Here is a 25,142-nt window from a genome sequence, read left to right as displayed (position 1 = left end):
GAATCTCCTGGCTTAGAAGTTGGAAAACATACATCACCACCCCCTGTGAGAACCAGGAGGCTGATATGTTGAAAGAAAGTTATTTTCTAGTTTCTGAGGCAGACTGTGCTGTCGCTGTCCAGGGCAAGGGTGGCCAATACATTTCCACTGAAATGGAAGTGGCCTCCTGGTATGTGGTGTTAATAAGAATTCTGAGACCTCGTGAAGACTCCATGGGAAAGACTGCAGGAAGCAAACAACAGTGGGGAAAGTGGCAGCAAGCGTTCCAATTTGTCATCTTTGGTTTATATTATTCAGTTAACTTACTTTATTTTAACTGACTTTCCTAAGAAAGGGAACATAACTGATGTTCACTGTTTACAGTGCTTTTATTTCATTAAGTGAAATGTTGATCGTGGAGGATTCAGGCTAGATTTTAGATTGCCTTTGTGTACATTGGCTCGGTAGTGAAGGCAAAGATTACAAACCAATTTCTGTCTACAGTAGCTTTGGGAAATCATGTAAAATATAATTAGCTGTATGTCTCACTCCAGTTCTTTATAAAGATGCCACTGCTGGCATCTTTGATTGCTACCTACAAATGCAGTAGTGGAAGAGACCAGTGTGTGAGGAACTTGTGCTGCTCACAGCTGAACATGTTTCTTTCTTGGCTGTGGTCCATTTGCACAACTTTGTGACCCCGTCATGCCAACCGGCACCTCAAACTCTGCTCCATTACTCCAGCTGAAATACTTCTCTGAGGCTTCTTGCAGTTGTGTCTTCTGTAGTACGGTGATGGATCCAGTGCTCCCTGGCAGTTTTCAATGTGGGTATATGTTGGCCTACTTCCTGGTAGGATCTAAAAGGTCAGGATCTGGTGATCATTCTGCTAGTGCAAAAGTACCATGTTTCCCTGAAAATGAGACTGGGTCTTATATTAAGGTTTGCTCCAAAAGACACATTAGGGCTTATGTTCAGGGGATGTCATCCTGAAAAACATGCTAGGGCTTATTTTCTGGTTAGGTCTTATTTTCGGGGAAACACGGTACCAGTTACTTCACACATGGTGACTAAATGCCAAGGAACTGATTCATACAATGCAAACTCACAAATACTGTTAAATTTCTTCCAGGGCAAGTGGGCATGTATGGAGTGGGACCCTTGGTCTGAGTCTAGGCTATGACTCTAGGACACAGAACGTGGCATGGAAGTAGGTGGTAGTATGGCTGCAGACCAGGGAGGAAAGGGGAGCCACAGACTGTACTCTGGGCAAGAGCAGACTAGAAAACAAGGCGCAGTGTTAAGTGTCAGGTCAAGGTCAAACAGGTAGGCAGGCAAGAACCAGATCTGAGGGGAAAAATAAATGACAGGGTGGAAAAACAATGAATTTTGGAACTGGAGTTCGGGGATGTTCTTTGAAGGAATCCTTGGAGATAATGGGAAGGGAGTTTTGTAAGGGGCTTAGAGTCAGCTTGGCATTAAGAAACTGATCTTAAGCCAAAATGCCAGCTTATTATTCTGCAGAGGAAAAATAACTTTGCATGAGAATCCTGACCATAACTGTGTGGACATTTCCTGGAGAATAGCATCACCTAATAGATTAAATAAGTGATGACAAAGTTGCCTGGTACAGGTAGAACCAGAGTAAAGGTGTTATCTTTCAGGCAATTCTGATGAATTGCTCATTTCCACGCTTGCAGTATTGCTTCTAAAGTAGTGCTTTTCACATGTGGTATTCCGCCAATTCTGCTTCACACTGTCCTTCTGGCTGTACCACGGGCCAGGGGATCAACACCTGTACAACTCACAGTGTTCTCTTCCTGAGGACCTACCGAAATTACGAGTGTAATTTCTCTCCTGCTTTGGTACAAGAAATTGCTGTATATGTGCTGAGAAACTCATCTGCTTGCATTGGATGGGCACTGAATCGGTGTCTGAGTACATCCCCCTTTCATCCCAACTGCTGGGAAACTCAGTCAAACTCGTGGCCTGCAATTAACAAAATGCATGGGACCTGTGGCATGTAATGCATCTTTACCTTATTTCTATTTCCCTTTCTCTCCTAATTTCCATGTTCATTTATTTTTATATTTTGTGCTGTGTGCATATTTGTAAACTGCCACAGAATCATTTTGGGGTTCATTATTGCCTTTGTCCGTGTGTTGTTGCTAGTCAGCTAGCCAGCCAGACATGTCTGGCGACATACATGCCAAAGTACGTCTGTTTCTTCAGTAACAATGCGACATCACATTTCAACTGAGTCCCTTCTGGGAAGATTTTCTGTTCATATCATCTTGTGGATACTAAAAATATCAATCAAGGAGGATATGGGTTCCTATTTTGGGTATTTGTCCTGTTCTGACCTTTTGTCTCTTAATCTCTTGCCCTTGGTTAATTTAACCTTTGGTTCTGTAGCCCTTTTATACTTCTCCTTCCTTTAAGGTCTTCTTCTTTCTTTAAGGTCTTCACATTGAGCTATTTAAATGATTTTGCTGTTGGTAGTATAACACTTGAGAGACTGAAAAAGAGAGAGGTGAGAGTGCATTAACTAGGGTATTGGTAAAAATTGCATAGTCCTGTTGTGTCACTGTAGAAACAGTATGGTGTAGTAGAAAATTTGTGGCATTTGTATTCAAGAAACTTTTCTTTGTCACTCATAGCTTTATGATTTTGGGCAAATCTATTAATCTCTTTGATTCACTTTTTTTTTCAATTTAGAGATGACTGTATTTGCCTATCAATCTCACAAGGTTATGAGAATAAATATGGTTATGATCCACGTCACAATACTTTTTAAGCTTTGAAAATGGTATTTTTCTCTTAATCTCTTTTGATTGTGGGTAAACAGAATATATTACTAGTGATTAAAATCCATTGCTTAGAATATTTTCTGTGTGTTCAGGTGTTGTTTGATATTTCATAGCTTTGAGAACAAATCACCTTTGCCCTCTACATATTGCTATGTTTAGCAACCTTGGCTTGCAGGTTTCTTCCTCACAGTAATCTTGTCAGCAGTTGGTTTATTTACAATTATAAAGTCTATCCATAACATTATAGAATATTTACTTTTTTGTGCAATTTATTATGGTGTAAACAGTGATGAGGGATGGTGGCATTGCTTTTCTGGAGACTTAACGACAAGTGATTGCTTACAGAATCAACTCCTAGTAGTTGTCTCTCAGACGAAAGCATCCTTTTCCATAAATAGAGGCTGACTTTCTGTAGCTGAACCTTGGGAAATTTTCTCTAAGTGAAAATGTGTCAGATAAATATAAATCTAGAAAAGGAGGAAGATTTAAAATATATTTAATCCATTTATCTTAGCATATGGGGGAACTGGGTCATGGGAGACTTATGAGAGTTTCTCTACAGGTACTCATCTCTTTCTAGAATAAACAAAATAATAACAAACACTTATATAACATTTACTATAAGCCATGCACCATTCTAAATGATTTATGTATGTTAACTCTTTTAATACTCTTGAAACCCTGTAAGGTGGTAAGGTAGCCAGCCTCCAGAATCATGCCCAGTGATCTCCACCTCCTGGTATAAATGCTCTTGTATAAGTACCCTCACATACTAAAGTGGGTCGACCTCTGTAACCAATAGAATATTGAATAAATTATGATGTGTGACTTCTGAGGTTGTTCATAAAAGATACTGCGTCTTCTACGTTGTTTTCTTGGATTGCTTATTCTGGAGGCAGCTAGCCACCATGTCCTGAGGAAGTTTAAGAGGCCTGTGGAAGACCTACCTGGGGAGGATCTGAGACCCCCCAGCCAATAATATCAGTGAGCCATCAGGAAGTGGATCCTGTTGCCTCAGTTAAGTCTCAAGACTGAGACCTCATGAGTGACCAGAATCCTCCAGCTAAACTGCTACTGAATTCCTGATTACAGAAACTATGAGATAATGGATGCTTATAGTTTCTTTTTAAGTTTTGGGGAGTTTGTTGTGCAGCAATAAGTTAAAAATAAAGAAGACAGATTTTGGGACCCAGATGTGAGGTTCTAACGTAAGAAATACCTTAAAGTATTGGAGTGGCTTTGCCACTGAGCATCGGGCAACTATTGGAAGTACTTTAAGTCGGATGTTAGTGAAAGGTAGGTGCTTTACTTCTGGTACTCAGTATGGGTGAATTCAGGGTTATGGGATGGACTGCAGGTATACAATTTTTTTGTGTGTATGTGTGTGTGGTGGTTTAATCTGCTTTTAACTAGTTTTCTTTCTTTCTTTTTTTTAGCCTAAGTTACTTTTAGCATATTATTGGGAGAGACACACGTTTGACCATAAAATACTGACCTTTTGACAGGTATCTGGTTCCTGAGGATTGTTCATGAGTGAACTAGGCTTAAGTATCTCATCAAGTGATATACAGTGAAGAGTTATTGCTTATTATGAGGCTAACAAGAATGTGTCTTTAGAGGTTTAGAACTATGTGGAAGCTAATTGGCAAACACCTCAAGTGTTTACATACACAGAAAACCCATATAGAACAGGAGACGTAGTACAGCATAGTGAAATCTGAACTTCTGGGGCTGGTTCCCAGCTCTGTTAGGTCCTAGCTGTGTAACCTTGTGCCTTTGAGTACTGATCTGTAAAATGGAGATAATACTTCTAGCCTTGTAAGTAGGGTGAGGATGAAATGAGTTAATACATGTAAAACCCTTAGGCAGAGTCTGGTTTCGATTAAATACTGTGTGTTATTAGTTTTTATTACAAATAACGTGTGTTGCTATATACACCGTCAGCTAACTCTTGGAAGACAGAATAACAGAAACAATTTCTTACAACAAGCAGCAAAATGAAAACTAGGCTAATCTTATCTTTGATTTTTGTAACCATTACTGTGCATTAAAATTTTTAATTTCATATCTTTTAAACTTGATATAACCAAGTCGACATTTGAAGGAAAAAAATAAACCTGCCAACCAGCAAAATAACTGTTATCTTGAAGTTTTAATTTATAATTAGAGTAACATAACTTCTGCAAATTTTATAGTGATGCTGTTAGAATTTCTTATTAGAGTCATTTCCATCGATATTTTAATGTTTATTTCTTGATAATTTGTGAACCACTGAGTTATAATTACTGTGTAGTTTGTTTAAAAATTAGGCTGCCTTTCTTGAGAAGAGAATTTAATTTTAAAATTAAGAAATACATATAAGAAAACAAAATGAAGACTTCAATAACTTTCATTGATGAAAACTTTGAAATGTATTTTTTACTTATATTTAAATATTGGTGTGCTTTTTTTTTTTTTTAAATTTACAATGCTTTAAACCAAATGAAGAAATCAGTCTGTCTTCTGAATGACTCAAGCTCCAGAGAATTCAGAATGGTTTGAGATAAATTTGAAAAACTTACTATCATCGTTTATTGTCCATTATTTTTCTTATCCCTTTCTAATTTATATTATTTTATGACATTGTACACTTTTGTAAGCCTTCATAGAAACAAGTTGGAAATCATTGGATAGTAAATAAACAGATAGAAATAGCTGTTTGTGGGTTTGGGTTTTGTAGAACAATAATTTAAAATAAGAATTAAAATATTTTCTTTTAAAATATCTCTATTTGTAAGCTGTATGGGGAAGAGAAATTTTTGAAAAATAGCTTAAATTACATGTATTTGCCAACTTGGTAAGATAATTGGATCTATTACTGTATTTTAAGGTCAAATCAATTTAAAATACAATCATTTCATTCCATATGTTTTGAGATTAAAACTTAACAAGATACTCAGAGGTCACCATAACTGAAGCATCTGAAGATGATTATGAATATGAAGAGGTAATTTGTTCATTTTAGGTATTCTCTAAATTCATTGTGATTGTTCTTGTGAAGTATTTGATTTATCCCTGCCTTCCTCCCTCCCTTCCTTCGGAGATGCTAGTTTTTCAACTGAATTTAGCTAATTTTAGCTGGTTAAGAGTGAGGTGTCAAAATTGTATTTAAAATTGCAGATTGGTTAATACTTCTGCCTTTTTTTGGTTTTCCTGTTAATGTCCTGAGTCAGCTCCTTATCACCTGCCTTGTGGGTCCATTCTACAGACTGGCATCTCTATGCAGCAGGCATTCCCTATCATCCTGTCTGCTCTTGGCAAGGTGTCCCAGATGTCCACTGCCTAGCTGGAGCTGAGGTCCTATGATTCCTTCTAGCTTAACTGTACTTCTGTCTAATGTGGGTCTCAAACCTTTCCTTTAATTCACTGTTCCAGTGAGTTCTATCATTTCTTCTGAGACTTGGAGGATAGAGTCACTCCTACAGGACAGCAGCTGTCAATGAAACTGTGGATGCAAGCCTAGCCATTTCTGGCCTGGGCAAGCAAGAAACAGGACACACACAGAACATAGATAGGCTCTTTATTACTGCTTGTAATGGAGATGATATTAATATATACCACGTGAAATTACTGAATGAGTTAAGTAAATGAAAAGGACTTAAAACTGATCACATAAGCATGTGGTAAGTGTTAACTATCATTAATGTCATAGAGTTGATTATATTCTTCCACGAGTTTAACATTCAGACAGTGAGTGTTTTTCTTTTTCCTTTTTTTAATAACCTAAAGATTTGCAGTTGCTCACAGTAGTTATGAAAAAGTAATGGGGAGAAAATCTGGGATGAGGAGAGAATGGTGGCATTTAGATGGTCTAACTTTTTCTTCAGCAGAGTTATTAGTCTACATTTGTTATTATAGATAAAAGTAGTTGTCCATAAGCTAATATTGAGTTTATTAGAAGTGACATTGAGTGATGTTATAAAGTCAGAAAGCCACCATTTATCCATTTTTCATATATCTTCAAAATGACATGGGGCCTTACATAAAATATATTTTTGATCTTTTGTGAGGAAAAATCAGTTCTGAAATGAAATAAGGTATTTTTATATTCCTGATAACCCTTCCTATCCTTTGCTTTTTCTGTGATTTAGATACCAGATGACAATTTTAGTATTCCAGAAGGTGAAGAAGATCTGGCAAAAGCAATTCAGATGGTTCAAGAACAGGCTACAGATACTCAGATTTTGGTGAGAATTTTAAACACAACCATTTCCTGCAGTTTAACAGTGATAACTTTTTATGTGAAATTTTGAAAGTCATTTAAATTTCAAGTACTTCACTTTACTTACAAATGCAGCCCTATCACCTTCTATGTCTTTTTCATTTCTATTTCTTTATCCTGAAACCTTCCTTTTAAGTAAGTAGTCATATGAGGTCTGCCAATTAAGTTCTTGAACTTGTTGCAACATAAAATGATGGGATTCCTATAAAATTGAACTTATTTCAGAATTGACAATTTAATGTTGATAGCAAAAATGTTTTTAAAAGTGCTTTATGTTTTCATACCAACACTAATTTAGAAGAATGTTTTTTTTTTAATGAGGTAGCCTTTTTCTACTGAGAAATGTGAAGGAAATTGTGATACTCTTTTTAGTTGCAGATTTGACTTCCTCAGTGCTAAATAATATGTGATAGACTTCACTCCAAATTCTACCCTATGTCAATCTTTCCATATTTTGTAGACTTCCTCTGTCTAAAAATCCGGTAATTCCTTTCCAAGTATCTGTCTGTTCTTAATTGAAAAAAGTTCAAGAGAAGGCATTCTTGAATCTGGAACTGATTACATTCTGTTACATTCAAATGGAGAGCTCTAGCTCGTAGTAAACTGCATTTTCTAATGTGTCTTATGCATATAGTTCCTTCTAAGGAGACACAAAGTGAAGTCTACTATTACACTTATTAGTCTACTTAATAGTTTGTTGGATATCACAATACAATAATTTATGGGAATAGTTTTAAAATACAGCATTTTGAATGATGAGTAGCAAAAACATATCAGTTGCATGATGTTTATTTGCAACTTACCATTTTCCCTCTTTACATAATTAAGTAAAGAAAGATATAAAAAAATACTTTATGAACTACTGATTTGTATTGGTACTTGGAAAGGTAAATGTGCCTAACACAATGCTTGGCACATAGCAGGTAGTAAGTGAATAGCAGCAGAGTAAGTGAATGGATAAATGAATCATTGAATGAAAATATTGTGACCCAAACTGTAATTGCTTCTTTGTATCTGGTATCATAATAGAACGTGTTTGTAAATCCAAAGTTTAATCCATGGAACAAATAAAATGGAGTTGTTGTCGTATCTGCTGAACCAAGTATCGGTAATTCTTCTCTCATCAATTTCTCAGGTTTCTTTTATCATAATCTTGCAGGAGTTAACTTTCTAGATTTCTGATGTATTGATAGCTGGTTTACTCGCATTTAAGTTCCGGGTACCTGTTTTTTGAGTCTTTCAATGAACAATGCTAATGCAGAAAATTCACAAAAAATTGCTTTTTAGTTTTTAAAATTAAATATGGGTTCATTTTATGATGAACACATCAGTTGTGCATTTCTAATTTGTTTTTTATTTTCTATAGTATTTTATCTTCAGAAGCTAGCTTTGAGTTGTTCCATGGGCTTTCTGTTTCAATGAATATTTATTGCTTATGAAACAACCTTCCTTTTGTTAGGACCTTATTACATCTGTTTAAGTAAGATATATTTTCTTCTATGTTAGAGGGTGCAGTAGTCCCTATTCAATGAGGACTTTAAAATTTTTCAACGATTGCAGGTAAAAATTAGGAAAGTTGAATATAGTTAAAATAGTTGAAAAATAGTTAAAAATAATTGAAGTAGTTGAAATAATTGAAAGTTGGAAATGTAAATAGTCTTTTTGTTAAACAGTAACAAAACTACTTATTGAATACTTCACATTTAAATAAATTCCTTTGATTTTCTTTTAACCTTGGTAATACCGTGTTTCCCTGAAAATAAGACCTAGCCGGACCGTCAGCTCTAATGCGTCTTCCAGAGCAAGCAAAGCTTTAGAGCTGATGGTCCGGCTAGGTCTTATTTTCAGGGAAACACGGTATTGATGAAAAATTTGAGAACTGATTTTATGTTTTATTTCATAAACTTTAAATTCTGTATTTGATACAATACCAGTTTCCGTAATAGGTTCAATGGTTCTGAACTCCGAAATAAATAAATAAAATATAGTTTCATTATTGAAAAAAATATTAAGAAGATAGGCAATGTCATTAATCTGTAACAAATGTGTAGTTTGGTTGGTTATACTGTCAGTGATTCCTTGAAACTAAAGTTTTTTTTGCCTAAGTAAGTATGAATATAACTAGAGATAGGAATATACACACACATATTTATATTCTTAGAGATATTTGTATATAATTTTGTGAAGAAGAGTCTACTTAGAATCAAGCTTGGATTTTCCCTCTCAACTGTGAGCTTTCTAATTAATGTATAACTGCCATTTGGGGGATACTTCTTTAGCTCCTTTGGTTCTTGGTTTTTGTTTTGTTAATTTTGAGGTATACTCTCAAAGATTCTTTGTATTGCTATAATTCTATAATAGCAATACAAACGATCTTTAATGATCGCAGTAGCAAGTCACCCAAATCATTTAATTTTTAAGTTTCCTGACATCTCATCTCCTCTGTCTCCTCCTCTGTAAATATAAGGCTTTTTTTTTTTAATATTCAAGTGTTTTTGGAGAATATTAGTTGATGACTGAACAAAACTATTATATTGTTTAACATATTTATCAGTAGTTCTTAAAATATTGTTGGAGGTCCCCTGGGTGTCCCTACAGTCCTTTCAGTGGGTTTGTCTTTTCTTCCATCATCTAACTGAATGTGTGTCTATGTTGGGTTTTCTTCATATAGTTCAGCCAAGATAACATATCACAATAGTTTGATGCAGAAACAAGTTGGGATCCAGCTGTGTCCTCTAGACATTAAAGTGGTTTGCAATACTTTGTAACAGTGCCACTCTTCCACTAATTTTTTTTTTCTGTTTTAGAAAATATAGTTCTTTTTCACAAAAATATGTTTATCATACTAGTTATAAATTTTATTATTCTTACTTAAAAATAAATTAATAGTTAAAAATTTAATTTCTAATATAGTAACTATTGATAGATAGAATCCATATAAACAAAAGCTCTCTGTAGTCTGCAGTACCTTTTTAAGAATATAAAAGTGTGTTGTGAACATAAAGTTTGAGGAGTTTTATAGAATTTTATTCTAAGAAACTTTCCAATGTATTAAGAATTTTTTTATCAAGTATTATTCTTGTTAAGAATTATGTTGTTATAACAAAAAAGTAGTCTAGGATTACTAAATTTGTATTCCTTTTATTTAGACCTGAAGGATCACCACATTTATTTTAAATCGTATATATCATAAATGCTAATAAATAGGAAAAATAATTTTCATTACTGTTATAGATCCAACGACTAAGTGACAATAAAAAGGTTTTTGTCTTAATTGAGTCCCTTGATGTACATATTTAACTTCAATTAAAGAACCAGGCTGCTTTTTCCTAAAGTCTTCCTTATAGATTCTTCAAGCCAGTATATTTGACTTAATATGAGTGAAAGAATTGATGAAATGACATCCCAAATAAAATAAGGTTTATGTTTTAAGACCACTTGGTTTTCATTGTTTATTTTCTTTCTCACTAGTCAACAACAGTTTTCAAAGGAACTCACTGACTTTCGAACAGCTCAGAGTTTATCAAGTCACTTAATTTTGATACTTGGTCCAGTAATTCTTTGCTGTTGAACGTTTCATTAGTTCTTAAGTCCTATCGAATTGGATGTTGTCATCCTCTCTCACCCCTCATTAGACCAGCTTCCGATACTGTCTGCCTCCTCTCACTAGCGCTAACACATGTTGCTGGTGCTGTGCTTCCCTCTCCTTCACCTGAGAGATGTTTCCAAATACATGTTTTAATCTGTCGCTCCTCTATGTAAATCCCCAGTAGCTCTTCCCTTCCACCTTCCTTTGTCTTCTTGCTATGCTTCCCATCTAGCATTCCAATCTCCTCTTTGGCCCTTTCTCCATAACACCTGGAGATTGAATGGAGTGACCTCTCACCCCTTGTCTTTGCCTCTGATGTTTTTCTGGCTTTGAATTTCCTTCTGTCCTTCATCTGCTGAGCTTCCTCTTCTATGAACTCCAGCCTAAGCGTCTCCTTAACAAAGCTTCATTCACTTACTCAAGACAAGTGAAATGTTTTTCTCCTTTATCTATCACTTTGTCAGCTCTTTACTATTGTACTCATTACATGATCTAGAAACCTCTCTACTTAGAAAATTTCAACTTGATAATTTTCGTATATAAAACTAAGCTATATGCTAGAGCCACCTCTGTCACCAACAGATTTCTGGATCACATGTGGATGGAATATTTTTTATAATTCAGCAATCTTCAAAGTGGGGCATATTTTGCTAGCTTGTAGAGTGCTTGTTCTTTTTGTGCTTATTCTGAGGTGTTTTATTACCATCATCATTAAATTAGTGATAAAGCCACAATGAGAGTTGTACAGAATGTATAATTGAGATAAAAGTGCAACTTAAAATTATATAAATGTACCTATTCATTGTGTGTATTACAGCTATGTAGATTATGAACAGGCTTTTATAATGTAACCTTATCACAAATAATACAGTTCCATATTGCTATTTTTGTTTACATGTTTTGTTTTTTACTCAACCAGTCTTTCAATTACTTGAGACAGGAGCTGTGTCTTATTCATATTTAATTGCTATCACCTTGCATAGTGCCTGGTATATGGGAAATGTTCAGTATATATATATATATATATATATATATATATATATATATAATGAATATTATGTATATAAAGATAAAAGAAGCATTTATGATCACGTTACAGTGTAGGGTGTGTGTGTGTGTGTGTGTGTGTGTGTGTGGTGTTTAAGGCAGGACTATGGATTAGACACATAGTATGTTGATAGGATTATAAACCTCAATGTGTAAGTAAGAACTATGGAAGTTTAAGGTGGCTGGATTTCTGTTCTGGATGCTTCAAAGTGTGTGTGTCAGATGTATTTAGGAAGAGACAGAATGAAATTTAAGAAGGCAGGCATCAATCTGTGAGGTGTTTTGCAATCATACAGACATACAGACAAACAGCAGCCCAAAGGCATGTAACAAACTCAAGTAGATACAATCTCTGTGTTCCTGATTCCTTCAATTATGGACATTTTATTTCATCCTATAAAATGTCATACATTCACTGACTCAAAATGCCAAGGTATAGATAGCATTTATTATTGTATAATGAACGTTTGCTTCCAGCTGTTGTGCTTCACCTAAAAATTATATAATCATCCACCATAATGCAAAGACTAGAAGGCAGGCATGCTGTACTCTGCTACTTCGGCATCTTCCATGATGTTTTTTTATAGGGTCCTGCACATAATCAACATTGTTACCAGAAATAAACCCATATATAGGCAGATAATTTTAAACAAGGAGCCAAAAACATACAATGGAGAAAAGAAAGCCTCTTCAATAGATGGTGCAGGGAAAATTGGAAAGCCTCATGCAAAAGAATGAAACTACTATCTGTCAGCATATACTAAATTAACTCAAAGAGGATCAAAGACCTAAATGTAAGACCTGAAACAATAAATTGCATTGAAGAAAATATAGGTACTAAATGTATGGACCTTGGGTTCAGAGAGGATCTTATGAATTTGACCTCAAAGGCATGGGAAGTAAAAGCAAAAATAAAATGAATGGAACTACATCAAACTAAAAAGCTGCACAGCAAAAGAAACTGTCAATAAAACAAAGAGGCAACCAGCCGAAAGGGAGAAGACATTTGCAAACAACAACTCTGATAAGGGGCTAATATCCAAAATATGTAAAGAATTTGTACAACTCAACAACAGCAAAACAATCCAATTAAAAAATGGGCAGAGGATCTGAACAGACTCTTCTCCCAAGAAGACATACAAACGGCCAACAGATATATGAAAAAATGCTCAACTTCACTAGCTATTAGGGAAATGCGTATCAAAACCACAATGAGTTATTGTCTCACACTAGTTAGAACGGCTATCATCAACAAGACAAATAATAGCAAGTGTTGGAGAGGCTGTGGAGAAAAAGAAACCCTCATATATTGCTGGTGGGAATGTGAATTGGTACAGCCACTATGGAAAACAGTATGGAGGTTCCCCCCCAAATTAAAAGTAGAATAACCATACCACCCAGCAATCCTTCTTCTGGGTATCTACCCCCAAAAATCTGAAAACATTTATCCATAAAGATATATGTACCCCGATTCATTACAGCAGCATTCATGGTGGCCAAGACATGGAAACAACCAAAATGTTCTTCAATAGATGATTGGTTGAAGAAGATGTGGTACATATACACAGTGACCTATTAGCCATAAGAAAAGATGAAATATTGTCATTTGTGACAACATGTATGGATCTTGAAATTATCATATTACGCAAGTAAGTCAGACAGAAAAAGTCGAGAACTATATGATTTTACTCAGAAGTGGGTTTAAAACTGAAAGCAACAAATGAACAAGACAAAGAAAGAAAAACACACAGACAACAGTTTGGTGGTTACCAGGGGGTAAATCTCTCCAGGGTCATATAGTAAACATTTTAGGTTTTGAGGGCCATAAGTTCTCTGTTGTAACTCCTCAGCTCTCTCACTTAGTGCAGCAGCAGCCATAGACAATATGTAAACGAATGGGTGTGGCTGTGTTCTAATAAACTTTTTTTATGAGAACAATTAACTGAAGCCTCATCTAGTTGATAGACTTATTTACCTCTATTATGAAATAGTAATGCAAGCCTCCTCCTTTGCCCATAATTTCTTTCATAGTATTTCTAAAAATTAAGTCACCAAAATCATTATTAGTATTTTTTTTATAATGATGATAAAAGAATTGAAAGTTCCATACATTTCTTCTTTTTAAAAATGTGTTATATGATATGGAAAGGGCAAGCCGACCTCCTTATTGTTCTTCATGCAATCCAATCACATCCCTGCCTCAAGGCCTCTGTACTTGCTAGTGCTATATATGGAATATTACCTCTTCTCTAGATTTCCACTCAGATGCTGCTTTATCAATGAAATCTTCCTTCATTACCTTCCTTCATACATAGTAGGAGCCCAGCTCCACACACACATCTGCTGTATACTTGGCTCTCCCTAGTTTTAATTATCTGCTTTTTTTTTCCACTCAGTCACTTAGTACCATTTTCTGTGCTGTGTATTTTTAACGTGGTTATTCATTTTCTGTCTCCATTCACTTGATTATTAGCTATGGGAACCGAGCCTTTTCTGTTTTTATCACTGTTTTATCCCTAGTGATTATCCTTCAACTATCTTCCACCTTAACAAAAAGTAGCACTCAACAAAAATAGTCGTAAAAAATGAATGAATGAATGAATGTCTTTTCTATACCATTAATCAAATATTTTCATGTTTTCAAAATAAATAATTTAACATTTAAATTGCAGGAGGAGAAAACAGACCTTCCTTCAAAGCGTGTAGCACCTGAAGTAATAGAAGACTTTCTCTGCAATTTCCTGATGAGAATGGGAATGACCAGAACGCTTGATTGCTTTCAATCTGAATGGTAAACAATTATGTAGATACATAGTTCTCTAGAAATGCTAACAGTATTTACATGTACACTTTCAACAGTCTTAAAAGTCTTGAAGTCACTCAGCTTATACAAAACGGATGAAATGGATGGAAACCTTTTCCGTACCCACTACTGAAACCACAAAACACACATACAAATACATAAATGCACATAATCAGGATATTAATTTCAAATATATTTATATTACACATCTTTCTGAGATACTTAAATTTAGGTGATTTTCGAAAATCAAGAAAATGGAATATCTCAAGAAAATGGAATATTTTATAAGATAATTTCCTAGTATCTTCTACATAATTAGTAAGAGTATTATTTCTTGCATTAAGACATCCTACCAACAATACTACTTTGCTTGTTTTACTTATATTGTAATGGCCTGCCTTTCTCTACTCACACAACTGATTGATTCCTATAAATATTCCTTCATTTAGATGTAAGGGGAAGCATTTTCAAATAATGCCTAAACACAAGACTTTCTTGTTATAATTGAAAATTTTAATAACTCATTGGTTATAAAAATCAGCAGGAATACTGTCTTTATTTCTTTGCTACCGTAGTAATATCATCAGGCCTGTTTTTTGAGTCCTAACATTCTTTAACAAAATACAGTGTTTAACATTTAAAGGCCATTGCATATTACAGAAAGAGGGACTAATATGACATATAAAGATGTTTATAGAGTTCTTTGGCTAATCCTAATTTTAAATATAGGGACAATGTGTCATTGTCCCTATTATTTTAATTAAACCAACTGTGATGTAATTTTACTTTCTGTTTTTTTTTGGTTCTCATCTACTTAGACCATGCACAGAGAAGTCAGTTTTATTATTTTAAATTGCATATCAAATATATTAATAAATTCAGTGAGAAGAACCATTTTTTCATTAGTACAATTTAGGAAAAGAGCAAGTTTGATGGTAGAAAAATAATACTGTTTCTATTAAATCTGGGAATTGTGTGAATTATTTTTATTAAAATGTCGTAAAAAATAATTAGAAATGTATTAGAAAATACCTGTTTGTAAAAGTAGATAGGTGATTAATTTGTAGTACTAAAGAAATGAAAGATGGATATAGTTCAGTTACCTTTTCTTCTGAGAATATATATTAGGATATGTAGTGCTTACATGTTCAGCCAGTCTAAAGTGTGAAATGATTCCCTTGGAGAAATACAGAACCAGGTATGATCTTAGCAATTAGGTGCCTGTCATATTATCCTTTCAAATTTAGCAATTTGAATTGAGATGAAATTTTAGGAAACTACAATTGTGTTAGGATTTTTAGAACACTAAGTAAGCATACCATTTAGCATAATATTACAATCATAAAGTAAAATTTTCCTAAAATATCTCCTTATTATATGGACTTTGTAGTACTATGGTTCAAATAATTTTATCCTTATCATTGGCTGCCAGTTTATAATGAGATTACAAATTGTGTTGAGATTATACTGTATTCGATATTTTTATTTCACATGAAACATTTTTGGCTTTGATAAGAAATGTTTATCTATTCTGCATGGTAGGATGATAGGAATATTAAATATATTACCTTTATCGTTTTTATTATGGAGAAAAGCGCATATATTGATATGAATTCTTTAATCTTACAAAGAGTAACAAAACAAGGTTTCTCCATTGTTAGTTTGTAAAAAACAAACAAAAAACCCAAAACCAAAAACCTGAGTAGTAAAATTTGGCTTGTGTCCTTTCAGTCCTCAGACAGTAATTTCAGTAAATCCTTTAAATTTGGGGTCAACAAATGAAGACCCCTTGGCCTGCCTTCTGTTTGTAAATAAAATTTTATTGGAACAGAGCCATGACCTTTCTTTTATTTTTTAAAATTTTATTTATTTATTTTTATTAGTTTCAAGTGTACAAAACAATGTACTAGTTAGACATTTACACCCCTCACAAAGTGATAACCCTCCTGCCCCAGTCTACACCCCTCTGACATCATATATAGCTGTTACAATCCATTCACTATATTCCCTATGCTGCACTTTACATCCTGTTGAAATATATATATATATATATATATATACATATGTATATATATATATATTTTGAATTATAGTTGACATTCAGTATTAATTCAACTTCATGGACAGCACAGTCCATGACCCTTCTTTTAGTTATTGTCTATGGCAGCTTTCATGCTACAGTAGCAAAGTTAACTAGTCACAATAGCGACCAATTGGCCCAGAAAGCTTTTTTTGCAAATTCCATTTTCTGACCATTTACAAAAATTGACATACATATATAATATAGTATGCCATTTTATATTTATATTATATATACATAACATGCGTATATATTTAATACATGATACATACACACACACACATACACACACACACATATGTATATGTCAGTGTGGTAGGGAGTTTTTTCTGTGACCCACAAAACAGTCTACACTGTGAGTTTTATGAATGATATTTTTATGTCAATTTTAGAAGTACTCTGTGGATAATGATAATTTTCCTGGAGGCAAAAATAAAGGAGGGGTTAAAATGGAAAAAATATGGTAGTGCTCCTAAGTACCTTTACCTGAGCATATGTGAACTCCGTCCTTTACTTCTCTGGGCCATTTTGCTAGCTGTTAAGTCAGGACTCCAGGACTCACTCACTGGAGACGTACATTCCTGCTCTTCTTTGCCTGTGCTTCTTATTACCTCCCACTCTTTTTAACTCTTCTTCTCTTTACAGCCAAATATTTTGAAAACAGGATCTTTATTTTGTTTGTTTGTTTCTTTTTTTTTTTACTTCCTATTCAATCCTTGGTTCTCTCCAGTTTGACCTCTATTGATGGTTGGGTGGTAATAAAAATGCCATCACAGGTAATAGTGCAATTATTTATAATATTTTATTACTAATTTATTTTTTTCTTATAGAAGACATTATAAAATATGTGTTAGTATATTCCTGTAATTTCAAAAAGCAAATATTGCTACTTTTAGCCAATAAAATTTGGCATAATACATAGTTACTCAAATATGGCAGTGTAGTTAAAACTTTCTGGAGTGACTGGAATTAAAATTACACTTGAAAAATCCCTTATGTTGCCCAGTATATGTGTGGGAAGTATGTGTGGTGCTGTGTACATATTGCTGTCTCTCAGTGAATACTACAGGACCAGTTTTTGTTCCTTTAGCGTTTAAACTTATTGCTGTTTCTTCAGTTGATTGGGATTTATCTTCTGGTTATGTGTCATGTTATAAGACTTTTTTTCCCACAATCAGAATTAAGTTAAACATAGGAATGTTGTGTCTCTTGTATTAATATTATGCTGATGTTTACTGTGTTAATATATTAAATTTGAGCTCTGTAAATATATATATGCAGAGATTTATTTATGTACTGTGTTTTCAAAAAGGCAAGCTTTTGAGTTAACAGTTAACATAAATTTTGTAACCAAAATTAATATAGTGTTTATTAAATATGAAAGATTTAAATATATTTAAGAACATGAAGCCTAAGATTTATCACTCAGGAATGCACTTTGTATCATTTTTATTAACACAGTGTGTTCTCATGTATCATCTCACTTATTTTTTTCCAAGAACTATAGAGCAGGAAGCCACTATCATATCTCCATTATATGGGTGAGGAAATGGGTTTAGAAAGGTTAGAAAATCTGCCTTAGTAAGTGGTAGCCAGTCACAGTCAGTGAGAGGCAGTCAACCCATCTCACAACATCAATGCTGAAGTGTGGAACTATGCAAGGGAATCTTGAAGAAATGCCAATAAAAGTCCTTTTAGCTTGACTAGAGACTGAAAGAACTTAAGAAATATTTTGATTTAGAGTTCAAATTTGTGCCCATTTCCCATTTTGGTTTGAGGAATCCAGGGCCAATACTAAACTTGCTCAACTGCATTATATCTTTCTTATGAAGGACTCTCTGTTACAGTGATACATCACGATGGTGCTGGGGATTCCAACATTGTCAGTCTGGGCAGTACTTAAGGGAATTTTGTCATCTTTGGTGAAGTATTTCCCTAACTCCGAAAACATGGAGGAAAGATTCTCATTTGATGCTTCTTATTATCTACAGGACTGTTTCCCTGTCTTATATCCTATGTGTTAGGTGTCATCATGAAGGAAAAATAATGCTTATTTTCATGACATCATTTATGTTTACTGAAATTCTATCATATTAGTTGTCATTTGTGACAGTGGATCTTAGTGTATACACAAATCTTATGAAAGCCTATGCACTTTGTCTCTGAAATGTATGTATATTCTCTGTTTCTGTACAATTGTAAGTAGTTTATGGACATTATGGTGACTGTGAAGATCACAAATGTTAATTTATTGGCAATAATTCATTGGCAATTCTGTTGGTAGTAAATTTTATTTCCAGTTCCTAATAGTTAAATGACAATCTTTTTTCCCCACCTGAACCATTTTTAGTCTTATTCTAAGGGTAAGTGACTAAGGAGGAAGAAATACAGAAGGCCGTATTTTGTGAAAACACACACAGACACACCTGAAACAAAAACCAAAAAAATCTTATGTAGGAAAATGCAGGTTTTACTGAGAAATATATTTCTGGAGTTTGTAGATTAAGATTACTAATTATCTTAAAATAATGTTAGTGAGTTTAAAGTTGTATTTGATTTTTTTACATGGCTGACATAACTTTTGCATGATAAATGATTTTTGCGTGTCCTAACATATATATGACGTAGAATATGTTGTGTTATGTTTTGATTTTTTACTTATTTTACCACGTATTTATTTATATAACATTTAATTTAGAGAAGGACTACATATGACTTTTATTGTTGAAATAATCAGTGATTTTTTTTTTCAGCATTAAACAAAATAAGTTTCTGAAAACCAATTTTAAGCTCAGAAAAACTTTATGGTCCAATACTTTAATCAATCCTCATATGTCTTTTCTTCTGAGATAAGTATAAATCACATTCTAAATATGGGTAAAATAGTGAATTTATGATTAAATAGTTATCTGTTGTTTTAGGAATTGTGGCAAATATTACTTAATATTGATTCAATTATCTTAACATTTTGGATATTCTGCAGGGGTTCTTTTTTTGTTCTTTTATGTTAGATATGTATCATAAAACCATGACTATTAATGTGTAATAATAAAGTTAAGAGTCGTAAATGAAAATACTGATAATTAAACATTTTTAAACTAATGTTTAGCTCCTCTATAGCAAGCTTTGTAGAGATTTGTTTATTAACTCTTACATGAAATTTTTAAATGATCTGATTATTTTTATTGAGCTTTATTAATTGCTACATATAATGATTAAAATTAAAATTATTTACAAATCTGTAAATGATTTTCTGATGTTCCTTCTTATTTCACTGAGAAAACAGAAGTGCCATGACTCCTGCCTACCTCTTTACCAACTTGCTGCCTCTGTTCTCAGGCATTCCTTTTCGCCTGTCACAGAGGCTGAGCCATACACACTGTCGTCTAAGGCCACCCCTCCTCTACTGGATGCCAGCTTCTCTGGGCTACTCAAGGACATTGGTCCTGCAATCGCCCCCGCTCTTTCCTGAATTGTAAACTTTTTCTGCTGGATCATTCCCATCAGCATACATATTTGCATATACATACATACATATATATATATATATATATATCATATATTTAAAAAAAGAAATAAAAAAAACACCTCCCTGAACTCCACATCTTCTAGGTTCATCTTGATTTCCTAGGCCCTGCTTTATGGCATATCTCCCTGAAAGAGTTTGTTGCCTCTTCCTCACTTCCTACTCTTTCATACCTATTCCAGTTCCACTTTCATTTCCATGACTCTACTGAAACTTTTTTCAGCGCCTTCACTTGCCAAATTCAGGAATTGATCCTCAGTGCTCCTCTTATTCATCCTCCTTGCAGCATTTTCACTGTTGTTCATTTCTTCTGTCTTGCAACTGTATTCACTTGGTCCCTGAGACACAACACTGTAATATTATTCTCCAACTTCTTCACTGCTTCCTCTCTTTTTTACTCTCGATTTGGTAGTATTCCTTTTCTTCCCATTCTTTAAACAGTCTTAGGGCTTCTTTGGCTCTCTCTTTACATTCATTCCCTACCTGGCCCCAACCAATCTTGTGACTTTAAATAGTACCTATTTACTGATGATTCCCAAATTTAAGTTGCATGTCCTGACTTTTTCCCTGAACTCTATACATGTATACCCAATATTCATCTTCACTTGATTGCCCAGTAGACATAATGCTTTTAATATGAACAGAAACAATTCTTTGATTCTCTAACTACACAGTTCCTACTGCATTTGTCTCCATCTCAGTAAACGGCGGTCTGTGGCTCATCTAGATACCTTGGAGTCATCCTTGACTTCTCTTTTTAACCAACACCTCACAGCTGACCTGTAAGAGAATCCTGTTGGCTCCACCTTTACAACATGTCCAGAAGGGAACAATTTTTCATAATCTTATTGCCAACTTTGTTCAAGCCACTCTTCTGTCCCTCCTGTACTATTCCAGCAGCCTCCAAACTAGTTTCTCTGATTCTGCTCTCGCTCCTATAGTCAGTTTCTTTAAACGGATGCCAGACTAATCCTTTTGAAACATAAATCTGATCAGTGTCATTTTACTCTACAGCCTACCAATGGCTTCAGTCTGACTTACAATAAAATCACATTCCTCTCTCCAGCTCTCTGCTGTCTTCTGGACCCATCTCCAACTATTCTCTCTCTTGCTCAGTTAGTTGGCTCCAGCTCTACATACTCTAGATATACTGGCTTTTTCCTCTTTATTATACATGCCAAACACCTCCTTGCCCCAGGTCCTTTACACTTGCTTTTTAATCATCCAAGAATGTTCTTCTCCCACATATCCACATGGCTTAGTCCCTCATTTCCTTTAGTTCTCTGCTCAAATATTACTTTGTTGGTCATACTTTTTCTGGCTATCCTATATAAAATAGCATAAAACCCCCCATCACTCTCCATGTCAGTCTCTCTATCCCTCTTATCCTGCTTTATTTTACTTCATATAGAACATACCACCATCCAAACTACAGTAGAAATTCCATCAGATAGGTACCTGAAGCATTTTGTAAATTTCACTAGTGTCTAGATTAGTACATGGAACTAATTTTATGTACCATGATGATACTAGTATCAAGCAATTCATTAATGTTTTATTTAAAAAATGTATTATGAATGTTGACATTTTAATTTACAAAAGTAATATTGCAATTAATTTCTTTAGACATTCCCTAAGACTTAACTTTTTGAATTGTACATAAATTAAGCCAATTTAGTGGAAAGAAACAACATAAAGCCTTTTGTTTGATTTTGTCCTAGGTATGAGTTTATACAGAAGGGGATAACTGACGTTAGAGATGTTGGGAATGTTCCAGATGTCTACACCCAGAATATGCTTTTAGAAACTGAGAACAAAAATTTGAAGAAAGACTTGAAACACTACAAACAGGCAGCTGAGTATGTTATTTTTTTAAATGACTTTTTTCTATTTATTTTGGACTAATTAAAAGTAAAGAGTTGAATGAGGCTAATATGTGGATGGTGGTTAATGTGCCAGAGCTTTAATTCTGGAGAACGGAATTATATTTAAGTTCTAGTTGGAAAGAATGCAAAAGGCTTCAGTAGCAAATGAATTGAACAGATGACCAGAATGCTCACAACTGCAAGTCATTAATAAGAATGGAATGCAGGGGGTAATATGGGAAATGGTTAATTTGTTATATATTATTGACTTCCTTATGTATTTGGATAATATTTTCAAGGTTTGTCTAATCTTTTCCTGTGAGGATAAGCTAATTTCTGAAATAGTATTAAAATTATAGAAGGCACAGAGGAAGAAAGGAGCTAGTGTATTCCTACTAGGGGAATTTCAGTATTTGAAAATTCCCCAAAGGAAACTGTAATTTTGTAATTTTCTAGCATGAATTTATGCATAGAGAAGAACCTTAACAGTTAGAAGCCAAATCTCTCTGCATTTTTCTTTTTTTTCCTAAAATGAATAGAAGACATGCAATTTTAAGCGAGCACATTTAGATAAACAGACAATATTATTCTGGCAAAGTCAAATACATGAATGTGTTGACTTGGGGTGAATCTGCTCATGTGAGACTATGTTAGATGGGAAATCAGTGCTTAGACACGGAGTAGAGACAGTTCAAACTGTGTTCATTGATTTTTATTCAACATATTTAAAGAGGGGCTTTCTCTGTTAAAGAATAATGCTAAAACCAAAAATTAGATAGGAACATGCTATTTTTAAGCTCTTTGAAAAATAATTTAATGTAAAGAAATGTCTTTGTATTGCAAACTGAAGGAAACATTTAAAATAAGCTCCTACTTTAAAAGGTGGTAGTAAATACAAGATAATTTGTATGGTCATGTATTGTTATATACACTTAAACATTTTTGCAAGTTATATAAATTCCATATTATTTATGTATATGCTCTTTGGCATTTTACCTTTTAGAAAGAAGTGTATGATGATCCACAGAATACTGTGTTACTAGAACCAGCATTCTATCTATTCTCCGTTCTATTTCTCAGAAGTGATTTGCACTGTTGGCCCTGATGTTCACTGTGACTTTCGTGCAGACACCTAATGGATGCACTGGGAACTTGACGCAGCAAATTCTTCAGAGTGCTGCCTGGTGTCCTGTTTCAGTGTCTGAATCCTTTGATTTATTGCTTGAGTTTGTAATTTTCTTTTGAATAGAGCTTTTTTGTGCAATGAGTTTTGCCCCAGTGACATTACATAGTCCTTGTTGATTATTGGTGGTTTATTGACTGTTATATTTAATAATTATAATCAAAACCATATAAACTATTACCCATGAAAATTAACAATGTTAAAAGCAACCATGATTAAAACAGATATTAAAATGAAATCTGTCTTGTTTGTGTTTACTAATAGATCATAAAATATACTATATTTACTAAAATATAGTTTTAATTTCAGTGGCTTACGGTTATCTCTCAAATCTGTCTTATTTTATATAAACTTGAACAAAATAGAAAAGGAAAATATTTATTTGTTTAATCTGACGTGGAACATTTGAAGGAAGGCTGTTTGACTCATAGTAGATGCCTAATATTTACATCATTGATTGAATATTAACCACATTGTGTTTTCACAGCACCTTTTGGTGAAGTGTGTTCCTGTAGCCTGATTCTGTTGGAGATATTCTCAGATAATGGAGAATGAAATTTTGTAAAATGTTCCCCAGACTGTATCTGTCATGCTACAGGTGTGCCCCAAATTGTAATGTTTTATCACACAGGTTTTTTAATTTGACTTGTGATGATATTTTTCCAATAAGAATTAGTGATAAACATGGGATTCCCTTTATGGAATTGAACCTAAAATGTTTCTTTTTACAATTAAGGCTATTTCTTAAAGCAAGATGAGTGCAGATGTTAAATACTTGTTTTCCCCTCCGTTCATCCACCTCCTCAGCCCCTTCCCGCCCAACTCCGGTTCAAGCCGTTGTTCCTCAGTCTAGTTGCGGAGGACACAGCTCCCTGGCCCATGCTGGTATGATGAGCCTTGTGCTCCCCCCCCCACATGGAGGCACTTGGTCACTGGTTGTCAGTCGGCCACTCACAGCAACTCACGGCAGCTCTCACCGGCTGCTGGCCACTCACGCTGTCTGCTGGCCATTCACGCTGGCTGCTGGCCACTGATGCTGGCCACTGACTGTTGCTGCAGTTCACGCCGACCTCCAGTTTCCAACTGCTCATGGCAGACAAGCTCCAGGGAGAGCTGTTGTTCACAGTCTTAGCTATAGAGGGCGCAGCTCAGTGGCTTATAGTGGGAATTGAACTGGAGATCTCGGCCTTAGGAGCATGGCGCTCCAACCACCTGAGTCACTGAGCCAGCCCAAATACTTTTCTAATAATAAATATTTAACATACAAAATGAGTCAGGTTACAGATAAGTTATCTATTGTCTTGATTATACTGGTAGATATAATGATTTATCTAGAAAAATCAGAGCGATCCTAAAGCTATAAGCTTAATATTTACCTAAGGGAGAGTTGCCTTGGAAAACGTACTGAATTTAAAGTTCAAATACCTAGCTTCCAATGTTCTGCTACTTATTAACTCAGTTTTCTTACTGTTAAACTGGGAGTAATTATACATAATATCATTAACTCCTAGGGAGTGATGTGATAATTAAATGAGACAATCTATACTAAAGAGCTTTGTAAATCACAAAGTGCTTTGAAAATGTCAGCTATTATTATCAATATCTCTAAAGGCTGTCATCCCGAGATTTTTCTAATCATCACATTGTTATTATTTTTTTAATATTCAGCAATGATGAAGCATGAAGGAAGAAATGAAGAGGGAAAACATTTCACTTTAAAATATTTGAATTACTATAATTAAAAAAGAAATCGTCTTTTTTTCTGTAGTAATGCCAATTTTAAGAGAGATTTTCCCTGATTCTTCCTCCAAATGTCTTTTTCTCTATAGTAAGTAATGCCAGTTTTAAAAGAGAGGTTTTTCCTGATTCTTGCTCCAAATGTAGATTATATTCTAAAATATAAAATTTGGTGTATGATGTATGTGTCTGTATGGTGGCAGATGTTAATGAAACTTACCATGGTGATCATTTTGCAATATATATGTGTAAATAGTGAATC

The 25,142-nt window shown here is 34.2% G+C and overlaps 1 protein-coding gene across 5 annotated transcripts in view; it reads left to right on the top strand.

Moving 5' to 3' along the window:
* The window catches only part of SPAG16 (sperm associated antigen 16), a 759,782-nt gene that overhangs the window by 4,022 nt on the left and 730,618 nt on the right, over positions 1 to 25,142 (top strand). For 3 of the 5 annotated variants that reach the window (XM_033111509.1, XM_033111505.1, XM_033111506.1), the window contains exons 2-5: positions 5,729 to 5,775; positions 6,920 to 7,015; positions 14,359 to 14,477; positions 21,817 to 21,954. In XM_033111509.1, coding sequence (XP_032967400.1) covers positions 5,729 to 5,775; positions 6,920 to 7,015; positions 14,359 to 14,477; positions 21,817 to 21,954 — 400 coding nt within the window. Of the gene's footprint in view, positions 1 to 5,728; positions 5,776 to 6,919; positions 7,016 to 14,358; positions 14,478 to 21,816; positions 21,955 to 22,963; positions 24,763 to 25,142 lie in introns of those variants that run through there. The other 2 variants (XM_033111508.1, XM_033111507.1) reach the window with 2 other exon arrangements.

The sequence above is a fragment of the Rhinolophus ferrumequinum genome, chromosome 8, assembly GCF_004115265.2.
Source record: "Rhinolophus ferrumequinum isolate MPI-CBG mRhiFer1 chromosome 8, mRhiFer1_v1.p, whole genome shotgun sequence".
NCBI classification, from domain to species: domain Eukaryota; kingdom Metazoa; phylum Chordata; class Mammalia; order Chiroptera; family Rhinolophidae; genus Rhinolophus; species Rhinolophus ferrumequinum.
Note: the sequence above shows the minus strand (reverse complement) of the source record. Positions and strands in the feature narration are given on the sequence as shown.